Below are 24,824 nucleotides of genomic sequence, written 5' to 3' on the forward strand. Positions count from 1 at the left end.
ATCCCTGGACTGGCAGGCTGACTCTTCTCGGGCCCTCCATCAGCTGGGGCTGCTCCGACCCAGCTCAATGTGCTGTGGTCCTGGGCACACCTGTAAACATGATTCCTGGGAGCAATAAATTTTGGCACAGTATGTGCCACAGTTTATTGCTTCACCTTAATAGCACATGTAGATGCACCCAGTGAGTGGAGTTACAGCATCATAAATAACCGCTGGGGAAAAAAAAGAAAAATGGAAGCAGCTTTTCTTCCAAAGGTAAGTTATGATAATAGATATTTGATTCATGGGTACTTAAAACTTCCAGAAGTTACTATGTGGAGATTCACTAGAAAGAATGGGCCTCATGAAGTCCACGATAGTAATACAAACAAAGTAGATATAAGGCAGAACCATCCTATCTTAGTAAGAATATTATGCTCACTTTAGAGTGATGTAAATTATTACAGAAGATGTAAGATATCAGAGGAACAGTCCCAATAAGGGCAACAGAAAAGCTGGCACAGGATGGAGTCTTCAAAATTTGAAAATTCTAAGCACTGAGAGAGAGTTAAGTGGGTTACATTTCCTGATAGACAAAAAAACTCACCTTAATAATAAAAGCCACCATAAAAATTAAATCATGAAAGTAACATCTAAAGCATACGGCTCTAGAGTACTCTTAGATCAAAGAATGTTTGCAGAGGGGCGGGTGCTTGCTATTAGAATAGGTCAAAGCAATAATGATTTGCAAAAGTATGCAAAGAACCCACTAGGGCTATTTAATACAGATCTCTTACCAAGCCTGGCTTAAAATGACACGGTAGCTGTAAAAATACCCAGAAGCAAAACAAAAGATAAAGTCACACCAGTACATGAATTGGTAAGGATACAATTCCAAGCCACCAAAGGCTGCAAATGGCGTAAGTATTCTTTTCCCACTCTCAACCTCGCCTTCAGAATTATAAGTGTTTCTTCATCCCATTTTGCTTTTATTTCCCAGCTTTTAAAACTTAAAACTCTCATACACATTTTCAAATTTAAAAACAAAATTAAATTTGAATCCTGAAGATAGCTTTCTCCCTTTTTCCACCCTGCAGCCACGTAACTGCAATTTTTGGCAATTATGCAAACTTTGGATTCTATTTCCATCTGCACAGCTACACTCATCCTGTGCTTCTCTTCTGAGCATGGGCTCCACTGTGGCTGTGTAGGCTCTGGGGCAGAAAAGAATCACCCGGGTATGCATGCAATGCTGTATAAGTCCGGTCACATGGCAGGCTCATGGGGAGTCACAGGGGGGTCACAATGTCCTCTCCCATGAGCCTGCCAGAGTAAATAATTGATCTTACTACAATACTTAAGGTTCTAGCCATACTATGCCAAAAAGAATTGTGTTTAAATAGCAGTAAAATACAATTCTGGCTCAGCCAATCCATATTTGTTTTAATATTTATTTTTTATTCAATGTCAGAAAATTAGAAGGAATAGTGGGTGGTTTGGGCCTGGTGCTCCCTTCAGGCCCCTGGCTTCATGGGCAAGGGAGCTGGATGCAGCTACAACCCCAGTGAATATTGCCAACTAAAAGAATTTAGGTTCCATGTACATGGTTTGAAAGTGCAGCAAGAATAAAGTCTATGTGGACTATTAGTAACTCTGTTCTCATTACACTGATGCTCCCCATCCAGTACTCAGAGCCTAGGTTTGACCTGGATATATTTCCTTCATTTATTTTTTCTGAAACTGATACCATTAAATTAATGACGCTATCATGATAAGGACTTTTAGCATGCAATATCCATAACATTTGGTATTATATGGAGTACTGTGTCCAGTTTTGGGTGCCGCACTTCAAGAGGGACGTGGATAACCTTGAGCAGGTTCAGAGAAGGGCTACTCATATGGTTGAGGGCCTGCAGGTAAGACCCTATGAAGACAGACTGAGAGATCTGAATCTCTTCAGCCTCTGCAAGAGAAGTCTGAGAGGCAGTCTTGTGGCTGCCTACAAACTCACTGGGGGGGAGGGCAGCAGGGAATAGGGGACACTCTGTTTACCAGAGCGCCCCTTGGGGTTACCAGAAATAATGACCACACACTGAAAGAGAATAGATTTAGATTGGACATAAGGAAGAAATTCTTTACGGTGAGGGTTGCCAAAATATGGAATGGGCTTCCAAGGGAGGTGGTGCTTTCCCCTACCTTGGTGGTATTCAGGAGGAGACTAGACAGGCATCTGGCTGGTAACCCCAGCGCTCTTTTCTGCCTGGTGCAGGGGGTTGGACCCGATGATCTATGAGGTCCCTTCTGATTCTCAAAACCTATGAATCTATTAATCCACGGATTTACTACACATGAAACTAAAGGAAATGATGGAAATTATCCACAGCTATGAAAAAAGAATAAATAAATTGAAGAAGCAGTTCTTATTTTCAAACCAGAAGGCTGCTCAAAAGTCATCCTCAATAGGAATGAGTACAGCTGATGTATTTCTATCAGCTACTACTTTCTATCTTAATATTTTAACTCTTCTTTGAAAAAACAGAAACAAAACTATTATTTACACATACAAACATTTTAGCTAACAATATGCACATTATCAATGACATATAAAATCACTGTCAGCATTTTTTAATGAAACTTGTCTTCTGTTCCTCTGACAGCAGAATTGAATCATTAAAAAAACAGCATGTTACTAAAAAGACCAGCAGGTGGCACTATGTCATTTCAGGTATCTCATACATTTATCATAACTATGTCTCATTTTCCAATTACCCATCCTCCCTAATCTACTTTCAAATTTAAGCATCGATAATAAAAGATGGAACATGAATAACTAATTTATTGATCTTTTTTGCAAGTTACAATCTTTTAAATCAATGCCATGCACTTCACATGCTAAGTGAATCTCTTTTCATTCATCTCAGCCCTAGAAAGCATACAACAATTCAAAACCATATGCTTTAACAGGAAGACGCTTTTGCAGAGTACGAGAGATTTCCAAAACAGAAAAGAATTGGTCTCTTCTAATATAAGACACGTACCAAATATTTTTAAAGTAAAAGAAAAAAAAATCTGTTACAGTAAGAGTCACTTGTACTGTTATACTTTCAGTTATATGTCCATTATAAACTTTCCTTTCAGTTGGTAAACAGAACACCTCCCCTCCTTTTTGCATGCAACAAAAAAGGTGATCTTCCTACCCCCTCCCATTCAACAGAAGCCCCTTTAGTACTCCTCCAAATAAAACTTCTCACCCCTTCTAGCTGTGTCCTTCCTTCAAATCATCACTGGGAAAATCACTCCTTGATGTACACTTCCAACCATGCCTAGGACCTAGTCTACATTGAAAAAATGTAAGAGGCTTGATTCTGGTTGTATAGAATCAAACTGAACAGAACTTTGTCAGCATGGACCTGGACAAATTATGTGCAGCACTATGCTGCATGATTCAATTCTTCACAACGGTGTTTAAGTCTAATGGATCTGCACCCTTCCCCCCGCCTTCCCTGAACTGCAGTGTTGGTGGAAATGTGCTGCTTCTTCTTTGTGTTCTTGAACAGACTTTATACCCTGCCTTCATTTGCTGATTCCCAGAAAAAGGAAGAATCAGTAAGGGACTGAAAGCATGTTGGGAACGCAGCCTGTGGGTGGGGGAGATCAGAGGCAGGAAGGGCTGCAGGAACAAGGGTGGGGGGACAGTGATGACTCATTCTAGGCAAGAATCCTGAACTAAACCAATCCTCTAGCAGCCAGAGATCTTCCCCCTAGGCACATAACCACCTAATAGCCCCCTTAATCCTTGAATACTTCTCCCAGTTAAATTAGTTCTTTCACATTGAAAAATCAGAGGTGCACAAAATATAAACAAGTTTACAAAGCTGGGATGAATTTATCATTTTTTTTTCTGTTTTAAGGAATAAGAGATGAAGCATTTCTCTGCATTCATAGTCACTGTTCACAACTGTTTAAATGTTTTGGGTTTTTTTAATATTATGGATCCTAACATGCTAAGGCAGAGACTGTATTTACAGACAGACTCCAACATCTATAAAAGATTTGAATGCGAAAAAATACTTGTATAATTATTACTGTGAAAGCTGCAGATATGTATTAAGAATGAATTAATCAAAGCTTATAAACACAGAAAATAGGAGAGAGAAAACTGTAGACTTTCTAATATGCTTTAAAGCTGTTAAAGCGGTTTTATAATAAATTAGAGTTTTCAAAGCCTTTTGGATTAAATACCAGCCCCGCCTTTTAAAAACTCATTTAAATAAGAAACAAAAGGAGATGACTATCAAATACAACTTTTTTTGTTTTAAAATAGGATGCAAGAAGGCTGAAACTGCCTTTACTTTAAACACCTTCCACATCTGCCCCTGACCCCAGCAACACAAACACAGAGTAGGGTATGCATGATGACAGAGTGAGCTAGCCTTTTATCTCCTCTCTGGTCCACAAACAGGGGCATCTCAAATCCAACCTGGCCCCATGGGGTGGGAAGGAGGGGATGTGGCCCAGCACCACACAGGTGTGGTTCAGCCCCAAACTGGCCCCACTGGGGCAAGGAGGCTTGACCCAGCCCTACAGGAGTGGGGGGAAGGCAGCTTGAGCTGCCCCAACCTAGTCTCATGGGGCCCCAACCCAGCCCTCATCCAACCCAGGGAAGGGAGCTGGGGGTTGGGGAGATGGCGTGACCTGGCCCCAACCTGTTATATGCAGCTTGGGAATCTGGCAGCAGGGAAGGGTGACCATATTTATTAACACTGCTCCCCTGCTGACAAATTTCCTGATTCATGGGGATCCCCTTGGGCCAGATATCTATGGCTCCGCAGGCTTCATTTGGTTTATAAACCAGAGGTTGAGCACCCCTGCACTAAAGCAGTAGTGCTTAACCTGCAGCCCAAATACCAGTGTCCCTTAACACCATGTCACCATCATTCCCCTGTTGTGTTTCTGTCACTGAGTGATTATTAAATTCATGTCAGGGTACAAGCTTATCCAGGAAGAGCACATTGGTGTGGCTGTATCCTTTTCACACGCACAGTGCAAAGTGTTCTGGAACTTCGGCATGGCTCCTGTCACAACCCTGTATGCTCAGTGAGCTGTTGGTATGGGCTCTGTGCCAGAGCTACCACTTTTGCACAGCTCTGGAGCCCAAGAGGTGAACACCAACGCTGCTTGTCTCCTTTTCCCCTACTGATGAATTCAGCAGCGGGAGTGGAGGGAGGTGAAGAGCAGTAGGGTTTTATGCAGCCCTTGACTTGCTTCTGATTTTAGGGTTTGGCCCACTTTTAAAAAATGCTAAGCAATGCTGCACTAAAGTATAAAATCACCTAGAGTGCAGTCTTGGTTGGTCCTGCTATTAGTAGGGTGGGCTACCTTATCCAAACTGGAAGGTGGGACATATGACCCCACTCCCACTCCCCTGCCGGTGGCAGGGCTGGACCAGAGCCAAGCAGGGTGGGTGTGGGCTCCCCACTGCAGCCTCTGGTGTCTTCACCCTGCTGCCTTTCCCCCAGGAGCCCTGCACCATCCACACATACCCTGCCAGCCTGGCAGCAGCAGGGTGCACAACTCCACACTGCTGCCACCCCCGCTGCTGCTGGGTGGGCAGGGGGCACGTGGTCAGTGCAAGGCTCCTGGGGAAAGGGCAGCAAGGCAGGGAGCCCCAAGGCCGCAGCAGGAAGCCTGCATCCGCCCCATCCCACACACAAATCTGGGGGGCACATGCCCCCCTGGGGGATATGTACAGTGGCAGGAAGCTGCCCTACCCCATGCCCTCTAGATGATTCAGACCCAATCCTCACCCCAGCCCTGATGCACTGCCATCGCTGGGCAGTGCTCCCAGCACCACTCCCTGACCTACTCTCTCTCTCACCTTGGGAGCCTCGATCTGCCCGCCCCCCCCCCCCCCCCCCCCCCCCCCCCCCCACTTCCTACCCATGCCCTCCATTGATTTACTTACAGAGTAAGCCTGCTCTCCAGGCTGCCTGGCTCTTTCCCAGACATGTGCATGTGTGTGGGCGTGCACATACACGCGGCATCCCCTGTGTCCCACTCCCGGCAGCCCCTTGCCAGCTGGAACGCTGCCAGCCTGCAAGGGGAACCCAGATCGTTGCACGATGCTGCAAATTCGGGACAAATGCTGTCCCAGAGTCATGCAGCCCAGGACCGGCACTCAATGATCCCGTTCCGGGACTGCCCTGTTCAATTAGGGATGGGTGGTCACCCTATCTATTACCCTCCAGCAGTATCATACACTTCTATACTTTCTTGTCAGTCCCTTTCTTTATTTTATACTTAGTCACCTATGTTGGTCAAGCATTTTAACACTTTTGCCTACTCCATATCCACTGAATTTCAACATTTGCACAGAAATGCAATCCAAGGAATCTTCCTTCCATGCTGGTAGCCGGCTGGAAGACTATACATCTATGAAATATTTGCCTTGTGGTAAAGCTGTGGTGTGATATCTCCAAGACAAACAAATTGCAGTAAACATCCAAAATTATATTTGTACAATGGGCAGGAAAGAATAGAGAGACATAAATCTAAGCCAGGTACACTACAAATCACTGTGGTTTTGTATAATAAGCTCCTGGTGACCTTTTCTATTACACTTCTTGCTGCCAAATACTGTTTACTTATCTCTTCAGAACCATCTGTCTTAATGAGTAATTTCAGTTAGAAGTTACTGGGAGTTGTTTACATGAGTGTTGTTCTTATGTCACTGCCACAGACATGCTAGGCAAATAAGGACAGCTGTGTGAATGAGCCCAGAGAGAAGCCCTCTAAGAACAAGAGATCCCACCAGAAATCTATTCAAATCCATTGGCAGAGCACCCCTGTGGACACAATTACAAGGCCGGTAAAGATGTTCCACTCACTCATATTGGCTAGTCCAGGCTGACACAAAATGAAGATATATTCACAGAGCAGTGATAAAAATGCTGGTCATGTCACAGAATGGATCAGTTTTGAGATTAAACCCAGAAAACCCAGAGTAGATTAGCTGGAATTTATTTTAACTCCCTATTGCTTTAAGTCAAACTTCTAAAACATTTTCAATTGCATAGTATAGTTTGTCCCTCAAACTACGACACTAGATTATTTTATCCTGAAAGAAACATCTACTTAAGGCTCTGAGGATGCTTGATTTTACCATTTGTTTGGTAGCTATGAGATCTTCGGATAATAATTTCCAGTTTAGCAGCAGAATACAAGTACTAATCTACTGGTATACTATGAAATTTCATATGCTTCATTCATTTCCCATTTCATTTTAAAAAATCCAATGAATGTAGAAAATTAATACACAACCTTTTACAATCTAAATCATTTAACTCAGCAGACACTGCTGGCAGCTTTTTTTCACTCCTCCCACTGTTTCCCCTCCCTGTAGCAGTGAGAAGGTATTCCATTTCTAGTACTGGGAAGAGAAAAAAGAATTTTCAGGCTGCAACAGTTAAATCTGAAGCACTTCATATGCTTGCAGTCAACCATGTCAACATCTGGAGTTGGTTGACTTCTTCCCCAAGGATTTGCAGCACTGCCCTGGATTTTTTCCATAAATTCCCTACATTCTAAATCCATCAGATATATGTCATACACACCCAGCTCCCCATGTTCCAAACTCTATTAGCCACTGGAAAACTCTCAACAGGAGGGGTTTTGTGTGTGTGTTAATTCAGCATTTAAGTACTAAAGACTAAATTCTACTCCTAGTCTTGTCTGTCTGTATGTATACACATGTGCTTTTAGTTTCATATGATAAATTAGGGAATCTCATGTATCTATCTATATGAAACCAGTGCCATAGGAAGGAGGTGAGCAGGGCGACCGCCCCAGGCACCAAAGCTAAGAGGCGCCAATAGGCACTGCCCAGCCAGGGTGGGGCCATGAGCAGCTATTTGCGGGGGCACGGCTCCTGCTGTTGTGTGCGCTCCCGGGTAAGCATGGGGAGGCGTGTGCCGTGGGGCAAGGATGGGCTGCCATTGCGGGCGCCAAACTTCCCTGCCACGGCACTGTATGATACTAAGAGCACATATACACACACGCACACATACACATATATAAGTGTGTATAAAATATATAGTGCATAAGAGTAACTTAAGGCAAGATAAAACCCTAAAGTGTCTGATTAAGCAAACAGCAAAAACAAGGCTATTTCAAGTTGTTTGACTCCACTGTGGCTAAAACTGCAACAAGCTGGCATATAAAAGTTACCTACTGTCTGACTCTCACACAGCCAGATACAACAGGGAAATTTAAGAATGAATCTGGACTAAGATTTCCAGACTGTGCTGGTGCTGCTCATGGGTCTCAAGCTGGACCCATGCATGCATGAAGGACCAGTCCCATGCACTGCATGGGGTGGGGGCATAGGATTTGTCTGGTATATGTTGTGGGCAGCACAAAGGGCTGGTCCAGGGCACATGCTGCCAGCTGCACTCAGGGCTGGTCCAGGGTGCATATGGCCCACAGTTCTATGCTGAACCTGTGCCACATGCTGGATCCAGAATGAGGAGCTGGTCTGTGGGCCTCCTCCAGCGTGAAGACCAACCCAGCACCACTCATCTTGCCCTTGCTATATCTTGTCAGAAACACAGTTTTAATAACCTCAGAAAATCATCTCTCCCCCAAGATGTATTTTTAACAGGGTAGCTGTTTTGGGCTATTAGTCTATTAGAATTTTTATAAAAACCAAAAGCTTTAACTTGTGGTTCAGTTGTGGAAATCTGAACTGGATGGTTGTGGCACAACCTCAGAGGATTTTTAACCTCACAGTTGAAAAGACTGATTTGAATAATAAATCATATGATCAGTCAATTAGCTTTAGTTATAAGGAAAATAAATCAAAAGAAACATTTTTACGCACGACTTCTCAAGAGCTATGTTATTTTTTAAACCACAGTTTAATATACTGCTGTCTGGAGCCCTAGTACTGACCCTTGACAAGATATTTTGCAAGTTTCTCCTGTCTGCCTCCCCAAAATGACTGTATCTACATCTTCACCTCAATTTACAAAAACTCCCTTTTAGGAATTGCACTGCTTCCTTTGTTATTCAATCCATTCACTTATTTTAAAACAAAGATTTATTGTGCCTAATTATAGGGAGGGGTTTCTTTGGGGATGCATTAGATGCTGCTAATGAAGATTTATGGAAGAGATTTACACAGTAGATTTCACAATGTACACTTGTAACACTTAACCTTTCTAATCATGCACTTATTTCAGAGGTTTAAATACAAATACACAATTGGCTCAGTTTTGAATGCTACAAATATTTAAAGTCTGACAGTCAAGTGAATGTTGCTATACCACGCTCTGATTGAAAAAAAATTTTAAAAAATTACAAGTTAGCTCATTTTTCAAGTATTTTCATTCTTTGTGTAAAAAGCAAAAGTGTGGCCTCAGCAGAAGTAGCCTAAAATATATATTATTTTTTATTAAACTAACTTAAAAGCACACACAAGCACTCTTAGTGTTATAGTATTGCCTTTTATTATAAACACCTTATTTTCAGAGGTTTACGATTTAGCTGTAAAAGTTTGCTCTAGACTAAAGTCTAGCATATGAAATTCTTCCCTGGGAAGTAATGTATTTTATCAATTACACACACACACACACACACACACACACACACACACCCCCAGCTTGCCAGCTTGACTGGTCATATAGCCTGCTCATATCGACTGGTCATATAGCCTACCCATATATATATATGGGTAGGCTATATGACTAGTCAAGTTGGCAAGCTGGTCTATGTGTGTGTGTGTGTGTGTACATATATATATATACATATTTACAGACACATGCAAAAATATGCATTTTTATTTAAATATTTGTAAAATAACATGTATTTGAAGTTCATGATGTTTTTTATAAACGTATGTACATTGACAATGTGGTGACCACGTGTAGTCGTAATTAAAAGAATCTGTCATAATCACGAATAGTACTCAAGCCAACCCAGCTTTTGCATGTGAATCACATGTGAATCAAATCAACATGCTATGAAGGCTTATGAAATTTGTTGAGTTTTAGGACTGGCTATTCTTCATGGTCAGTGTGTTTCTTTTAAAGCATATTCTCCAAATGGAACAGGTAGCTCTTAATCTACTATTCTGATATCTGGAAAAAATGCCTGCTGAATTAAGGACAAAGAGGAGTTCCAACTATGTGGTATGGTAATTACTTACCATAAATGTAGTAAGTGAAGGTGTTTTCAGAAAGTAAGTAAATAATATTTGACAATGTACTGACTATGATAACCAAATTAAAAATTATCCTTGCCAGGATGTTTGCAAAAAGAATAAATATAAACATCAACTTCACAAGAGATTTACACAAAACAATGCTAATTTACAATAGTATTCACAGCATAGAAATCCACATTGATATGGTAACTAGGACTATGGCCAAGTTCAAATTCTTGTAAAACATAGTTCAAACTCAGTTATATTACATCAGAAACCTCAGCTAGTTTGCTAACCATTATTTTTTCGTTCTTCCGTCATTCTTCTTGTGCTATAAAAAGGTTCCTTCAAAGAAATAAACCTTTAACTATTACCAATAGAAGAAAGAAAAAAAGCCCTTGAAAAAAAAAAGGAGACACTCAGCATGTGATAAGCTTATTAAGCATGTAGCTTAATGAAAACCCCATTTCTAACAATAGCACCAAGTAAGCCTTTGGCAACTGTTAAAACCACATACTATCCACTATAGGAGAGACTCTTTACAGAGCTGTACTTCTGTAGGTTTTACCATCACTATAAATAAAAGTAGCATTGAATTGTTTTGCCAAAGAAGAAGACAGCGAAATAAAAACATGTAGCTGAAGAGATTAGTAAAGAAGTGCTTAGTCAACCCAGAGGAAATTCCATAGAGGTGCAGCAAGCAAATTAATTGGCAGGAAGTAACAAGATTTTGTTTTGCTCATACCCCGCTAAACTTCTCACAACCACTTTAATTTTCACAGAAAGATGTGACTAATGGCGCAAACCACTCCGTGAAGAAGTACTGTGACTAAAAAGTCCCCTTGGTTTAAAATAGCATTATTTTCTATGAAAATCTACCAGTCTACAGCAGCATTTTCCACAGTTTAGATTCACCTATAAATTCTCACAAATTGTTTTGAAGTGAATGGATGCAACATCAACTCCAGTCCACCTACCAAAGTCTGGGGATCTGATCCACAGAATTTTCCTGTAGAATGTTAATATATATGTAATTTTTAAAAAACTATATAAATTTAAACAGTTCTGGAGTAATTGCTTCTTCTCTTACACACTATTAAGACAATTCAAAATGGCAACAGTTAGTGGTGTAGTTCTTATTACAAAAATTGGATAATATATTTTTAATTAAAAAAAGAGAAGCGGAGTAGTGATCATCCAGATGGTAAGATCTAACCTACAACATTTTAGGAATTTTACTTTTTAGAAGTCTTTATTCTGTACCTAACTGCATGACTGAGAGATATATGCTAAACTGAATGAAAATGCAAAGTCTAAATGTCCATCTTCTGGGTAACAAAATGCCTGACAGAATGTATCAAATCAAAAGATCTCTTTCAAAACACCGCAGTCTAGCTAGTGTATGGGAAACACCTAATACAACATTCATGAACAATCTCAGTGTAAAAGAGACATTACAAACTGTTTTGTAAGAAACACTGAAGGAGTGGATGAAGTAATTAGCTAAACATAAATGGAAAACCCCTGAAACTAAAGGTGAAATGTATTGAGAAATTAATGTAGCTTTGTCTAGTAAGATTACTTTTGAATACCAATGTTGTACTGCCATTTCAAATTAGCTACTATTAACTGCTTGATGCACTAATGTTTTGTAATTCTGTGTAAATTATATCCCCTCCCTTATACCTATTTCAATTCCAGTTAACTAAGTTTAGTTGAAAGGAAAATTATTACATTACCTCTTGGTTCTTTTGCTGTATAGATGAACCAAGTCGGTCATTACTTGTTTTATTTTTGCATTTACTTGTTCCCAACATTCTGATATTCTGGCTACAATAAAATACCATTATCTTCCTTGAAACCTATAACCCTCAACTTGTAGCACTACAAATCCTGTACCAAGTTTCGGACTGAAAGTGACAAGAAATCTTTAATACATAGTTTGGCTTCACCAAGCACTTTTTAGGGGAGTTTTTTTTTTTAATGTACAGTACTCCTATAAAATTTTTAAGTAGAACAATGTTTGAAAATTTTAAACTTGTTTTAAGTTTTAAGTAGAACAATGCTTGAAAATTAAAGCCCTCCTATTCACACAATACAGTCTGCCACACCCTATCGTACTAGCCATCTCTGTTTAAGTCATGAAAGTTCTGCTGCATAAAATCCTGAGTGCCACAAATAAAGGTGTCAATACAGACAAAATGAATTTGAGCAATTTTAGCGTATTTTAGCAATACCACATTTTCCTACCTGTGATAGTTATGGTCCCCAGCATTTTAAAATTATTCTGATGACAAAAAAACTCCGTTCTTTTGATGCTCCCTTATTTCTGTATTGGGAAATCTCAGTGTAATCAAGAGTGGACAGCAGAACAGCCTCTGGTGCTAACCAAGCCACAATGAATCTTTCTCTGTCTGATGAGAAAACCAGACTGAAGTTGTGTTTCAGCAATCCCTCTGACTTGGCAGATAGTCCTTTGTGGCCATTCCCTTCTCAGCTGTTCGCCTTAGAGTAACAGGGGTGGGCAGATCATGTGGTTCATTTTATGGGAGAGAACCCCTCCCCTTGCCCACTCCAGCCCCTATTGTTGGCTAACAGACCTCATGCAGAGACCTTGAAATTGTTTAACTAAAGACTGCTGAAATGCAACTTAACTATTGCAGGCCCATTATTCTCCTGTTTGAAATGACATCATCTATACTCTAAATTGCCCCCTTTAAATGTTTATTACAGAGAACATTTAAGAGAGGGGAGGAAAGAGGGGGGAGGGAATTCTAGTATAGGCATATCCAATTTCTCAGCAGAAAACAGGTATTTAAAACATTTTGAACTGGTTTTCTAACTACACAAAAAAGGATTTTTAAAAAGCTATGTATTAAATTAAATCTGTCAGAGTTTTATAAACACTAGTAATGCAAACTTTTGTTGTCCTTTTATTTAGATTGTTCTCTGGCCTGTTGGAAACTAGGGAGAATACTTTTTACTTGGAGTTCTCTTCAAGAAATGACCTATAGAAGTTACTGTCAAGTGGACCCGGAACCTCCCAAATCTGAATTTTCTAGGATCTATATGGGTCTTGGAAATACATGAGAAATGAGGCCCATCCCTGTTAGGAGTCCACAATACCCTTCCCATGCACTTTCCCCTCCTGCCCCCAGCCACAGGTATGACCCTGGCATCTTCACTTGCCAGAACATTTTGAGGGACCCTCAGCTGGCCATGTCAACTTCTGAGGATACTCAGAATGGCCTGGAACCATATCTCACAACTAAAGGCCCAAATGTGGAACTCAAGGCATGCAAAAGATCCAAAACACAAAGGAGTGCTGGTTGTCAGTAATAGATAGTCAAGGAGGAACCTTAAATTGCTGGTAGGATTTATTACTTCCTGCAATCCTAGCTGAATGATTCTTTATTTGTAATTCTAAATGATTTCCAACATGAAAGACACTGGGAACACCACATCTGCATGGAATGTAGACAGATTTAGGGCTAAAATGAGTTATATTTCTTGAAATGAACATTTTAGAGGTATGCCAGGGCCTACCTTCATCCCCTTTTTTCTACATTTGCCCCAGGCCATATAGAAAAAATCCTCTGCATGGTCCAGAGGGGTAGGCATGAATGATGACAACAAGCATTTCAATTAAGCTTTTTACTTAAGAAGCTATCCCTTCAATAGTTGGCCATATGGCTGGTATTTAAGATAGTGCCATTCACAGCAACAATTTTCAGGAAATAAAAATCACGCCCATTTAAAAGCAATTCTCTGGAAAACATTAAATTATGCTTATTCTTTCCACAGATTGCGATTTTTTCCTCTCTATGATTCTCAAGATATTAGTATTCATTTAAAAGTTTGTCTAAAGAGACATAATTCTTACCATGTAGGGAGGATGGTTCTGAAATGTGGAGCCAACATTCAATATTAATCTATATGAAATGGACAACTACTATATTTGGAGCAAAATATGGATCAATACTTCCTTGTTTATTAAGGATCCAAGTAATTCTCAGGAACTTTGTATTCTTTGCAATCTGACTGATTATCAAAGGAATGCAAAGGTATTTACTGAATTTGCTGATAGTCATTGCTAGGGAGTAGGAAGAGGCAGATTAAGGATGACAGAATACAGAAAGCCTAGACCACATGCTCCTATACTAGAAATTATACAGAAGCATAAGTTAGCATTTACTTTTAAAAAGTTTAATTTGTTGCTAGGCTGTCAGGCCACAAAAAAGAGCAAAACAACTTAACAGATCTAATGTTAAGTTTCTCCATTACTCAGTTAAGAGATAGTCTAACTTTGATCTAGTCTCCCCAAAGCAATCAGGGCAGGCTGCAGAGTTTTCCAATTAGTTTCTGTGTCTGGTTCACAATGATAAGGGCTCTATCAATCAAGATTAAAAAACCCATAGGATCGAGGATAAAACTCAAAGATCAACATACAATACAGATGACTCCCTATCATGTTAATTGAATAGATTTGTGGTAAATCATTGCCTTTGGAAGATGCCAAAAGCATAAATACAAAGAGGTACACAGAATCTTTCGTGTGTGCCATCTGTAAAAACCTTTTTAATATGTAAAAAATAAAGTACAACAGATGAAAAAAATGTTACTTAAAATTTGTCTTCAAACAAACCATCAAGGAAGTATTACATACTTTTTATTTGTGGCTCTGTTGTTTCAGCAGAAATAAATTAAAACAGTCATTTTAGATTAAGGCCTGGTTTTCACACAGTTTTTACACTGGTTGATTAGAGGTGGGTCTGGTACTATGTTACTGATACAATTACTCTAGTATTGTGTATACCAACACAAAAATGAGCATAATTTTACTAGTATAACTCATCCAAATTAGGGTACCATAATGCTTATCTGTAACATTTTTTAATAATTTAAATTGTACACATTTTTGTATGTAGACAAAGGCTCCTTAAGTTAAAAAAATCTAAAAAATTGACTTAAGGCAGCTAATAAAACTGTTTATGCAGACTTGCACCAAAATAATGAAAGTTTTGAATTAAAATCAACAAGGATTTGCCTACATGATGTATTGCTTTCAGTGATTTAAGCTGTCTCAAGTGGGTGTGTGCATCTAGACAAGGGCTTAATGGGTATGCTTCAGTCCTTTTTCCATAGTGAATTTATGCCACATTGCTCTGACTTTCAGTTCTGGTCTTTTCCCGCTATGGTAACATGCTTATGAAATTTTTACTCTGCTAAAAAAAATCTCAGCACTGAAAGAAAGTGATACCTGCATGTATGGATGAAGGCCCAAATCCTCTTTTACATCTGAGAAACTGAAGTGACTCTTAGACTGCTTAATCAATAAATGTAATACTATTCTATCTCATGCAATGGCAAAAAATGTGGAGGGTCTTAGATTCTCTCTCTCTCAGAAGCCTCCCTCAAGACTAATAGTTTAGATATCCCCTTAACAACCAAACTTGGGTGCATGCTCAGAAGTGATCCAATATGTCTATCTGGCACTCAACTCCACTAATGCACCATTCCAATCATCTTCTGTCTGGGAAAGTGTATACAATTGTCCCAAAGCTCCCAAATCTGAGTGGGAAAAGACCATACACCAACTGTTTGACACTGAGATTTGGGGGTAGCATGAGGACAGTGATGCACACTTTTTGCCTCAGAAAGTGGGAGACCTGAGTTACAAATGCAACTCACCCTGAGAGGGTTGGAACTGCTCTCTCTCACTTTGCAGTACACTGCCTTAATCAGAAGACCAGGGCATCATCAGCATGGAGGAGAGCACATCCTCCATTCCTCCTATTCAAATAGGGCCACTAGGCAGTAATGTAAAGGTAAGAGAGGCAGACAGGAGAGGGAGCTTTTGTGCACTTGACCTTGGAAGAAGGGAGCCTTGAGTTCTAGTCACTTCTTTCTCCTGTGCTACGTATCCATTTTATGCAATGACTATGTAATGCAAAATGAACAAACAGATCAGAGAAAAGGCAAGAGGGAATGTGATTCTGTAGCCTACTAGTTAGGATACTTCACTAAAAAGGTTTCCAAGTCTCTGGCCCCAGAATTGTTTTTACAGTTTACATTAGTAGTCATTGGATAAAATGGATAATAAGCACTGTGAGGAAGGGCCAGAACCCAGGACTCTCTCCAGCCTGGAAACAGAGCTTGAGCCCCAGAAAGGGTTGAGATTTCACTAGCTGATAGGAAAACAGGGTTAGCAGAAGAGCAGGGATGGCCCCATATCTACTTCTGTTAGCCCTGCATACCAGAGGAGACATTACACAGACACTGTGACTCTGAGAGATCTGCAAAGGTTTTTCATTTTCATTCCTTTGTTCTCCCCTGCATGCCTTTACACAGGAAGGCAGTATACAGGCCTCAGCTTTCAAGAGAAAATCAGCATGCTGCTAGCCTTCCTTACCCCATTCAGCTCTGCAGTCTACAAGCTCTTCTAAAAGACCATTAGAGAGGATGGTTGGCTCTCTGCCAAATTATGCTTGTAGGAAACTTAAAGTATGGTTTTAGATTTATATGATAAATTGTACTGATTATCCTTGACCAAAAGAACGTAACTTCTACTCAAATTTTATCACTTCCACATATGATAATAAACAGCATGAGAACAAAAACTGCTGGAAAAAAACAGACAGGCTACAGGACCAGATTATTAAATACTTTGCATCATTTTTTTTCCTTTGCTTTTAAGAAAAAAGAACAAATGATGTTACTATTTCTAAGAATGCAGGATATGCAATGCAAAGGAAGCCTTCTCTAAAGGGTGGTTGTAGTCCACAGCTGTGTCTACTATAAGATAATGTACACTGGGATTGCTTGTAGGTTGTTTCCATATACCAAAACCTGATGTTTAACTTGCTTCCTATGAAATATTTAGAGTAATCTTTCTCCCAGTCTGGCAGAGGTGCCAAAGAAAACAGATAATGAAACAAAGTACTAATGTTAAACAATTGTCACTGTGCTTCATGATTTTTTTTAATGTGGCATTAATTGTGAATCTGTCATGGCTGAATCTGTGTGTAATACTGCAAGATCAGGCTAAAACTTTGCTTAAAAGTTAAACCTTTTGGTTTTTCTAATGGTGATACTAGTCTTCCCAGCTCAACCAGCATTTGGGGCCCTCTTTACTCAGAAGTAGAACATGCTGAAATTTGGGGTCCATTTTATGCTGATCTATCATTCTGTAATTCCCACCATCATTCGTTTTTAGAATTGTCACTTAACCCCATTCACAAGCTACACAAAAAAAGGATTTTAGCAGAAGCCCTGCAACTATAACAGTTAACAGTTTTTAAGCACTGTCTGCAAATATCTTTCAATGAAAAAACCTTCAATGATCACTTTAGGAAAACGGGAGAAATAGAGGGAAAGGAGGGCATTATCATAGGCAGACCATTGAAAATTTTAGCACATTATTAACTGTGACAAACAGAACTAAATATCATAAGTTTAAATGTAACACCAGAGGATTTTTAGAAAAGGCTCAATATAGTAAATGCAGCCCTAAGCAGATGCAACTCAATACCACTAGGGTATGCACATGTAAAAGAATCAATTGCTGTCTGCAAAGAATCACATGTATTAGAGAAAGGATATTTAGCAGTGGAGAAATAATCTGATCATGTCTAATGATTCCAAAATTGTATGCAAGGCAAAAGCCATTATATTTGTGCCTTTTAAGTGCTGAGCACTTCTTATGAGCTAAGCAATTAAGTCAATAATACAGTCAGAATGAAAAAATGTACTTCATTTCCTAAACAAAACATATTTCTGGGAGGATGGATCCAGAGAAACTCGGCCTGAGGATAATTTGGGGCTGCTGCTACTTCTTTCTTATGGCATCAGATATAAACTTCCAAATCTATGAACTACTGGCTGGTGTTATCGCTCAATGTGCAGATTCCATCTGCCCTGTCTGGGCATTTGTAAAGATTGCAGCTTTTGATTAAGTGCTGTGCTGTGTGTTGGACACCATATTCATGCAGTGTGCTGTCCAAGATGTTCATCTGGTGAAGTGTTGTTTTGAAGCATCCATATCCAGGTCTCAGTCTGTTCAGCTTGACCCATGCCTTGACCCATGCTTGTCTGTCAAGGTCATTGGTATAAAATGCTATATGAATAAGGTCTGACCTTTCCCAACAGTTGGCCCACTCTGTTGCTGCTCAAGGGTTTGGTTCACCATTGCCAGTCTCTTCCAGGAGGTTGTGAGCTTCATGTACAAACAGTTTATGACTTTAATCCTCTTAATCCTCCATCTGTTTGGGTCTTCAGTTAACAGCTGACAGAGCAGGTGATTTTCATCATCTCTTGCCTCTATTGAATGTAATGATATTAGGATCTGTCGCCTTATATCACTTGGTCTAATGGCCCAGGGTACAGTACATCTGTAAGTTGTGCAGCCTGTTATGAGTCTCAACACACTATTAAGTACATTGTGAACCTTTTTAGTGTGACAACTTCTGGACCATGCAGGAGCAAAATATTCTGCGGGGGCATATTCCAGTGCAAGTGTAGTGGTTCTGAGCACTTTGAAGTTGGCACCTCTTGTCGTGCTGGCTAAACATCTTCAGGCACCTACTTGTCCAGAGACTTTACTGCTGACCTTCTGCACGTGATGTTTATAGGTGAGGGAATGGTCTAATGTGACTCCTAAGTAAGTTGGTGTATGCTCACGGGGAAGCATGTGCTTGCCTACTCTTATACTCAGTGTGCTCATGGCTTGATGATTGTCCAGTTGGAGTTTTGAAGCATCCATATCCAGGTCTCAGTCTGTTCAGCTTGACCCATGCCTTGACCCATGCTTGTCTGTCAAGGTCATTGGTATAAAATGCTATATGAATAAGGTCTGACCTTTCCCAACAGTTGGCCCACTCTGTTGCTGCTCAAGGGTTTGGTTCACCATTGCCAGTCTCTTCCAGGAGGTTGTGAGCTTCATGTACAAACAGTTTATGACTTTAATCCTCTTAATCCTCCATCTGTTTGGGTCTTCAGTTAACAGCTGACAGAGCAGGTGATTTTCATCATCTCTTGCCTCTATTGAATGTAATGATATTAGGATCTGTCGCCTTATATCACTTGGTCTAATGGCCCAGGGTACAGTACATCTGTAAGTTGTGCAGCCTGTTATGAGTCTCAACACACTATTAAGTACATTGTGAACCTTTTTAGTGTGACAACTTCTGGACCATGCAGGAGCAAAATATTCTGCGGGGGCATATTCCAGTGCAAGTGTAGTGGTTCTGAGCACTTTGAAGTTGGCACCTCTTGTCGTGCTGGCTAAACATCTTCAGGCACCTACTTGTCCAGAGACTTTACTGCTGACCTTCTGCACGTGATGTTTATAGGTGAGGGAATGGTCTAATGTGACTCCTAAGTAAGTTGGTGTATGCTCACGGGGAAGCATGTGCTTGCCTACTCTTATACTCAGTGTGCTCATGGCTTGATGATTGTCCAGTTGGAAGAGTGAAGATACCAATTTATTGATGCCAAACTTTAAAAGCCACTTGTGGAGACAGTCAGCAATGAATCCCAAATCTTTTCCAGTTCTGTCATGTCTATTCCTTGGGCTACTATGGTGACATCGTCAGTATATATGTATCACTTAGATACTGTATGTGGGAAGTCTGAAGTGTATCTTTAGTAGGCAACCATCGATCCTCTCGATCATGGTGTACATGTACCTGATGCATGCATTTACGGCTGACAAGCTGAATTAGAGAGTGACACAGCTTGTTACTAGTTTCAGAGATCCATATATTGTCTGAGCTAAAGTCCAAGTTTACAGCATGCTGCTTTCTTCTTTCTTGCTTTGCTTCCATCCTCTGGATCAAAGCTGCTTCATGTTGAGCTGCACCCAATGCCAGTTGTTCCCTCTAGATCGTATAGGATTCTGTGTGCTCCTCTCAGCTTTCTATGTTGATGTTAAATGACTGCATATTATTTTGGCACACCGTGGTACTGCCACAGGGGGGTGACCCCACTTTCTAGAGCCATTTTGAATCTCACTATACAAAATATTCTTAGGGATTCGGTCTTCTCCCATTCTCCTGAGATAGCAACCTTTTCTTCTTGATAGTGGTTTTTAAGTGTGCCAGTCCTGTGCACTCAAAGTACCACTGTGTCTGGTATTCATTCTGTCTTCCCACTTTATTTTCAGGATCTTACACAGGCATCTCATTTCAAGGTATATACACTGAAAAGTACCAATGCTAGCGCTGACCCACTGGGGACTTCATTCTTCATAGTTTGTACTCTGCTTTTTTCTCCTTGGCTGGTAGTGAGTTGGAATGATCTGTTGGAGATCACGATCATGATGAAAGCGCTTAGCTTGCAGTCAGGTGTCATAGACTGCATTTTATATTTGATGCCATACAGTGTTATAGGTGGCTGTGAGGTCAATAAAGACCGCACCTGTTTTCTGCCTCATTCCAAATCCATTTTCTATGTCAGATGCAAGTAATGTAACTTGGTTAGTGGTACACTGCTCTTTCCAAAAGCCAACTTGTTCACTTCGTGAGTTTGTATGTAACGCAGAGTAGTAAGATGGGTTGGTAGCTCTTTGGATCCTCTGTTGGTTTATTGGGTTTCAGGATAGCAACGATGCCAGTTTTTTCTCCAGATTTTTGGAAGTCTGTTATTTCTAGACATTTATACATTAATTTCTGAAGCCATCTATTCATTGTGGTTCCAAGCTTGGTAACAAATTCTGGGAATATCTTATCTGGTCCAGCAGCCTTGATAGCTTTAATAGCTGTGTCAAACTCACTGTCAGAGATGAGGGTGGTTAAATTAAGGGGGCAGTTAAGATTAGTTTGGGCATAGGGTGACTTAAGTTGTTCATGAGTCAGATGCCTGCTCATTTTTGTGTGTTGCTTGCTTGTATTACTATATTTGCTGTTGCTTATGTTAGACAAAAGACTGGTCCATGTGCTAAGGAACAATTATGACATAAAATAGGCCAGGTTAATTTTTTTAAAACGGAAAATGCCTCATGCTTGTGGGTCAGAAAAGAAACAGGGTTTTGTTTCACAATATTCTGTCTGCCTAACAAGCTATGCAAGTATAGATCAGGAAGGGTATCCTTAGGGATCTGTTGGAGATGCAGATATGTGGTAGTAAGTAGTACTTACTAAGGATCCGAGTTTTCCGTTTGCCATGGAAAAATGTGGATTTTCTCCTTTAATGGAGAAAAACAGTCTTGTCTTCTTGGTTTATTACATCCCATTTTAAGTTAGACTATGCCGTGTGTGCTCTCACTATGCTTTACTGGGCTGTATCTTAGGTTGGGCAAAGATTTTTGTTTGTTCTGTCGTGTGCTTGAGGTTGCAAAGTGCTGTGTTCAATACATGCTCCCTTCAGAGAAAGAACTATTCTTGTTCAAGCGTTTATGAATTCAATCCCACTATCTTTCTCTCCACCCCTTAAGTTTGGCAGCAGCTGCCCTCCCTCTGCCATCAAGGGGAGAGGACAGAAGTCTGGTAGGCATCCCCCACCCCAGGCTGGAGTCCCGTGAACCAGGGAGGGGATTTAAACCCTCACCCTCCAGTGTGCTACCCTCACCCTCCATGGTGCCTAGTCACACCCTCTCCTCTGGAGCAGGGAGGAGGTAAGAGCCTTGCAGGGCTTCTGTCTTCCCTTCCCTTTGGCAGTGGCTGGCAGACAGGCTTCTAGTGCCCTCAAGCTTCTGGTTTGAGCCACTGCAGGCATGTGGCTTCATTTTTTGAATCAAAAGTGAATGTCTGGTCATTTGCTAATTGGCTCAATCTGTGCAATTTAAACTAATCTGCAAAGACTGAATCAATTCAGCCTTGGGCTTTTTGACTGTCTGTACTATGAGACCGAGGTCACAGCACATCCAAAGCTCTGACAGGAGCTGCAGTGACATGTCAGTAAGCTCTGAGAGATCACTGGCATTCAGAATCACAGGGAAGGACTATAGTCATACCCCCTTTCAGCTGCATGGCACATCTGTAATGCATTCTCTTCCCTGTGCATATGCCACACAATGGAAGGGGATGACTGATCCTGAATACGCTCATGGTCTTCACAGTATGTGAAAAGCTAATCTTACAAGACAGTGATATGAAAAGCAATCGACTAGCAATGATATATATGAAACAAAAGCGATCTGTTAAATCCAAGAAGCAGAAAATGGAAGCCAAACATTCCCCAGAGGATTTTATTCTCCCAGGTGACTGTCACCTTCTATACTCTGTTGGACTTACACATATGGTTTCTAGGGAGGAAGGGTTTCCCTACTTTCTTCTGAAGCATTGGAAACTGGTCCCAGCTAAAAGTGGGAGTTTGCCTACAGTGCAATGGTGCTTCTAATGGCATACAGGCAGATTGTCTGCTGTTGGTCAAAATAGTCTGAGACACATAAACCAACTAGCAAGTCATGAAAACATATCCACAAACAGCTCATACAAAATGACAGCCATGATATTAGCCTTCATCTTTTGAGGTCTCCTTATACTACAGCTGTCTCAGTATAAAAGTAGCAATAGCATCCAAATAGTATCCAAAAAAAAAGCAGAGAGGTAGATTTCTTAAGAACCCAGGCATACTTCAGATAGCCGTCATCTTAATGGAAAATACAATCCCTAAGATTGACATGCCAACCAAGCTGAACAAAAAACCTGCTAATTAAATCAGATTTGGAAAGAAACCATCTTCATATAAGCGAATATCTAATCTATTCATTCTTATAGGCCAACAGTTTTCCTACTGGTGTCAAAGTCACTGCCAACAAGGATTTGTGTTCATGTGTGAACATGAGGTCACTGAAAATGGCAATCAAATGAAGGTCTTTTTTGTTTGGTATTTATTTTAAAGGTCAAACTGAGTCTGGGTGAGAGAAATATTAGCCAAGCACAAGAAGGATGGTGCTAGCAATGAGCTGTGCTTGTAAAAAGTGCTACTGACTGAAGTCTGAAGAACAGCATTCTTTAACCAGTCCAGACTCTTTTTGAACAAGATACCATGCAGCTGTCAGTGATTTTTTTTTTTTTAGACTCAGACAACAGATAATAATAGAGCAATGATTATCCACCTTTCTTGAGTCATCCCTCAATAGACTTGAGTCACCTCTCAGACACGGCCAGCTCTTAGTTTTTACTCTTTCTTTGAGAGCAGAAAAATAGTAGAGAAATTCTTATGTTGCAAAGAACCAGAAAGACCACAACAGGTCAGAATGTTAACACTGGACTCCTATAGGAAACCTCTGGGTTTATCTTGTGAATCATGTTTACAAACCTAACAGTAATAACATTGCACAGCATCCCTGAAATGATTCCAGGGTAGCACCCTGGTTGAAAATCACTGTAATAGAGAAATCAGGCTGTTGTCCTATCACTAAAAGGAATACACATGGCACTGTGTATACTATCCCACAAATCCTTTCCTCGGTAACTGCAATACCTTTGGGAAGATGTCTTCCAAGACACATACAAGTACACTGTAGATATACTGAAATCATGACACTACAGTTTACAATCCACAGTAACCAGGTGTACAGCAAGAAGTGCCCCAGGACAAGGTGGGATAAAGTATCCTAGCTGAAAGAAAACCACTATGTTTTTATTATTTGCAGCATGGAAGATAAATATATCTACAGAGTCAAAAATAGAGATGAGACTCTTCCCCTAAATTTGAAAAGGTTTCTTAAAAAAATGACACTAGTGAGTAAGCATGTAAGGGGCAGATATAGCCAGGAAGTACAAACTTCAAGTGTCAGGAGATGCAAACTGACCATGCTTCTTCCACATGTATGGTCAAAAAGTTTACTCAAGAATTTCCTTCATCTATTCATTATACAGAAGGTTAGAAGCAGTGTGACTGCAATGCTTGATTTGATTACCCTAACTGAAAGAAAGGAGGAACTGAACCTGAGACAGTATGTCTCGTATCCTTGAGTAATTTGCAGTTTCAATTTGCAATATATCTGTTATCCAGTGAAGCCAAAGCTTATGTTAGTGTGCTCTGATAAGACAATTTCCGTGTAAAAATACTGCACTTTACATGTTCCAAAAACTGGAACACTACGCTTTATAGCTAGTGTTCCGCATTCTCAGTTTTTACTGATTTTCACTAATAAATTCCCTGATTTTTTAAGTCATTCAGTTTTTACTGATTTACACCTGTTTCATAGTTCTTAGGGTCGGAAGGGACCTAAACAGGTCATCAGTTCCGACCCCCTGCCCCCTGGCAGGAATGGGTGCTGCTGTTTTTCAGTTCAAATCCCTGTTAACCAGCATGAGTGGGGAATGGCCCATTCCCCACTCATGCTGGTTAACAGGGATTTGAACTGAAAAATGGGTGGTGCTGATAAATGAAAAGTGCCACTGTGCCGGTTACCTGAGGCACAGGTTTCTGGCCAGACGTGGGGAGGGGTGGTGGTGGCAGCCGCCACCGGAGCAGGGGGGGGGCGGCCCCACCGGGGGCGGGGGGGGGGGGGGGGGGGGGCCGTGGGGGGGCCGGGGAAAGGGGGCTGGAGCAGCTCCCGGGGGCTTTGACCCCGGGCAGGATGGGCCACAGGAATCGCTCCCAGGGCAGTGGGACTGAGCTACACCCCGGCAGCTCTAGCTTCAGCAGTGCTCTGGGCACTGGGAGCTGAGCACTGGGCACTGGGGGGGGGGGG

At 40.8% G+C, this 24,824-nt stretch overlaps 1 protein-coding gene across 2 annotated transcripts in view; it reads right to left on the reverse strand.

Annotated features, from left to right (window-relative positions):
* Nucleotides 1–24,824, reverse strand: part of AKAP12 (A-kinase anchoring protein 12) — a 42,456-nt gene that overhangs the window by 16,775 nt on the left and 857 nt on the right. The window contains exon 1 of one of the 2 annotated variants that reach the window (XM_006024843.3): nucleotides 12,431–12,665. The exons of the other annotated variant lie outside the window; for it this stretch is intronic. Coding sequence (XP_006024905.1) covers nucleotides 12,431–12,455 — 25 coding nt within the window. The 5' untranslated portion in view covers nucleotides 12,456–12,665. Of the gene's footprint in view, nucleotides 1–12,430; nucleotides 12,666–24,824 lie in introns of those variants that run through there. 2 annotated transcript variants of the gene reach the window in all.

This window comes from Alligator sinensis, unplaced genomic scaffold, assembly GCF_000455745.1.
Source record: "Alligator sinensis unplaced genomic scaffold, ASM45574v1 scaffold1177_1, whole genome shotgun sequence".
Classification (NCBI taxonomy): domain Eukaryota; kingdom Metazoa; phylum Chordata; order Crocodylia; family Alligatoridae; genus Alligator; species Alligator sinensis.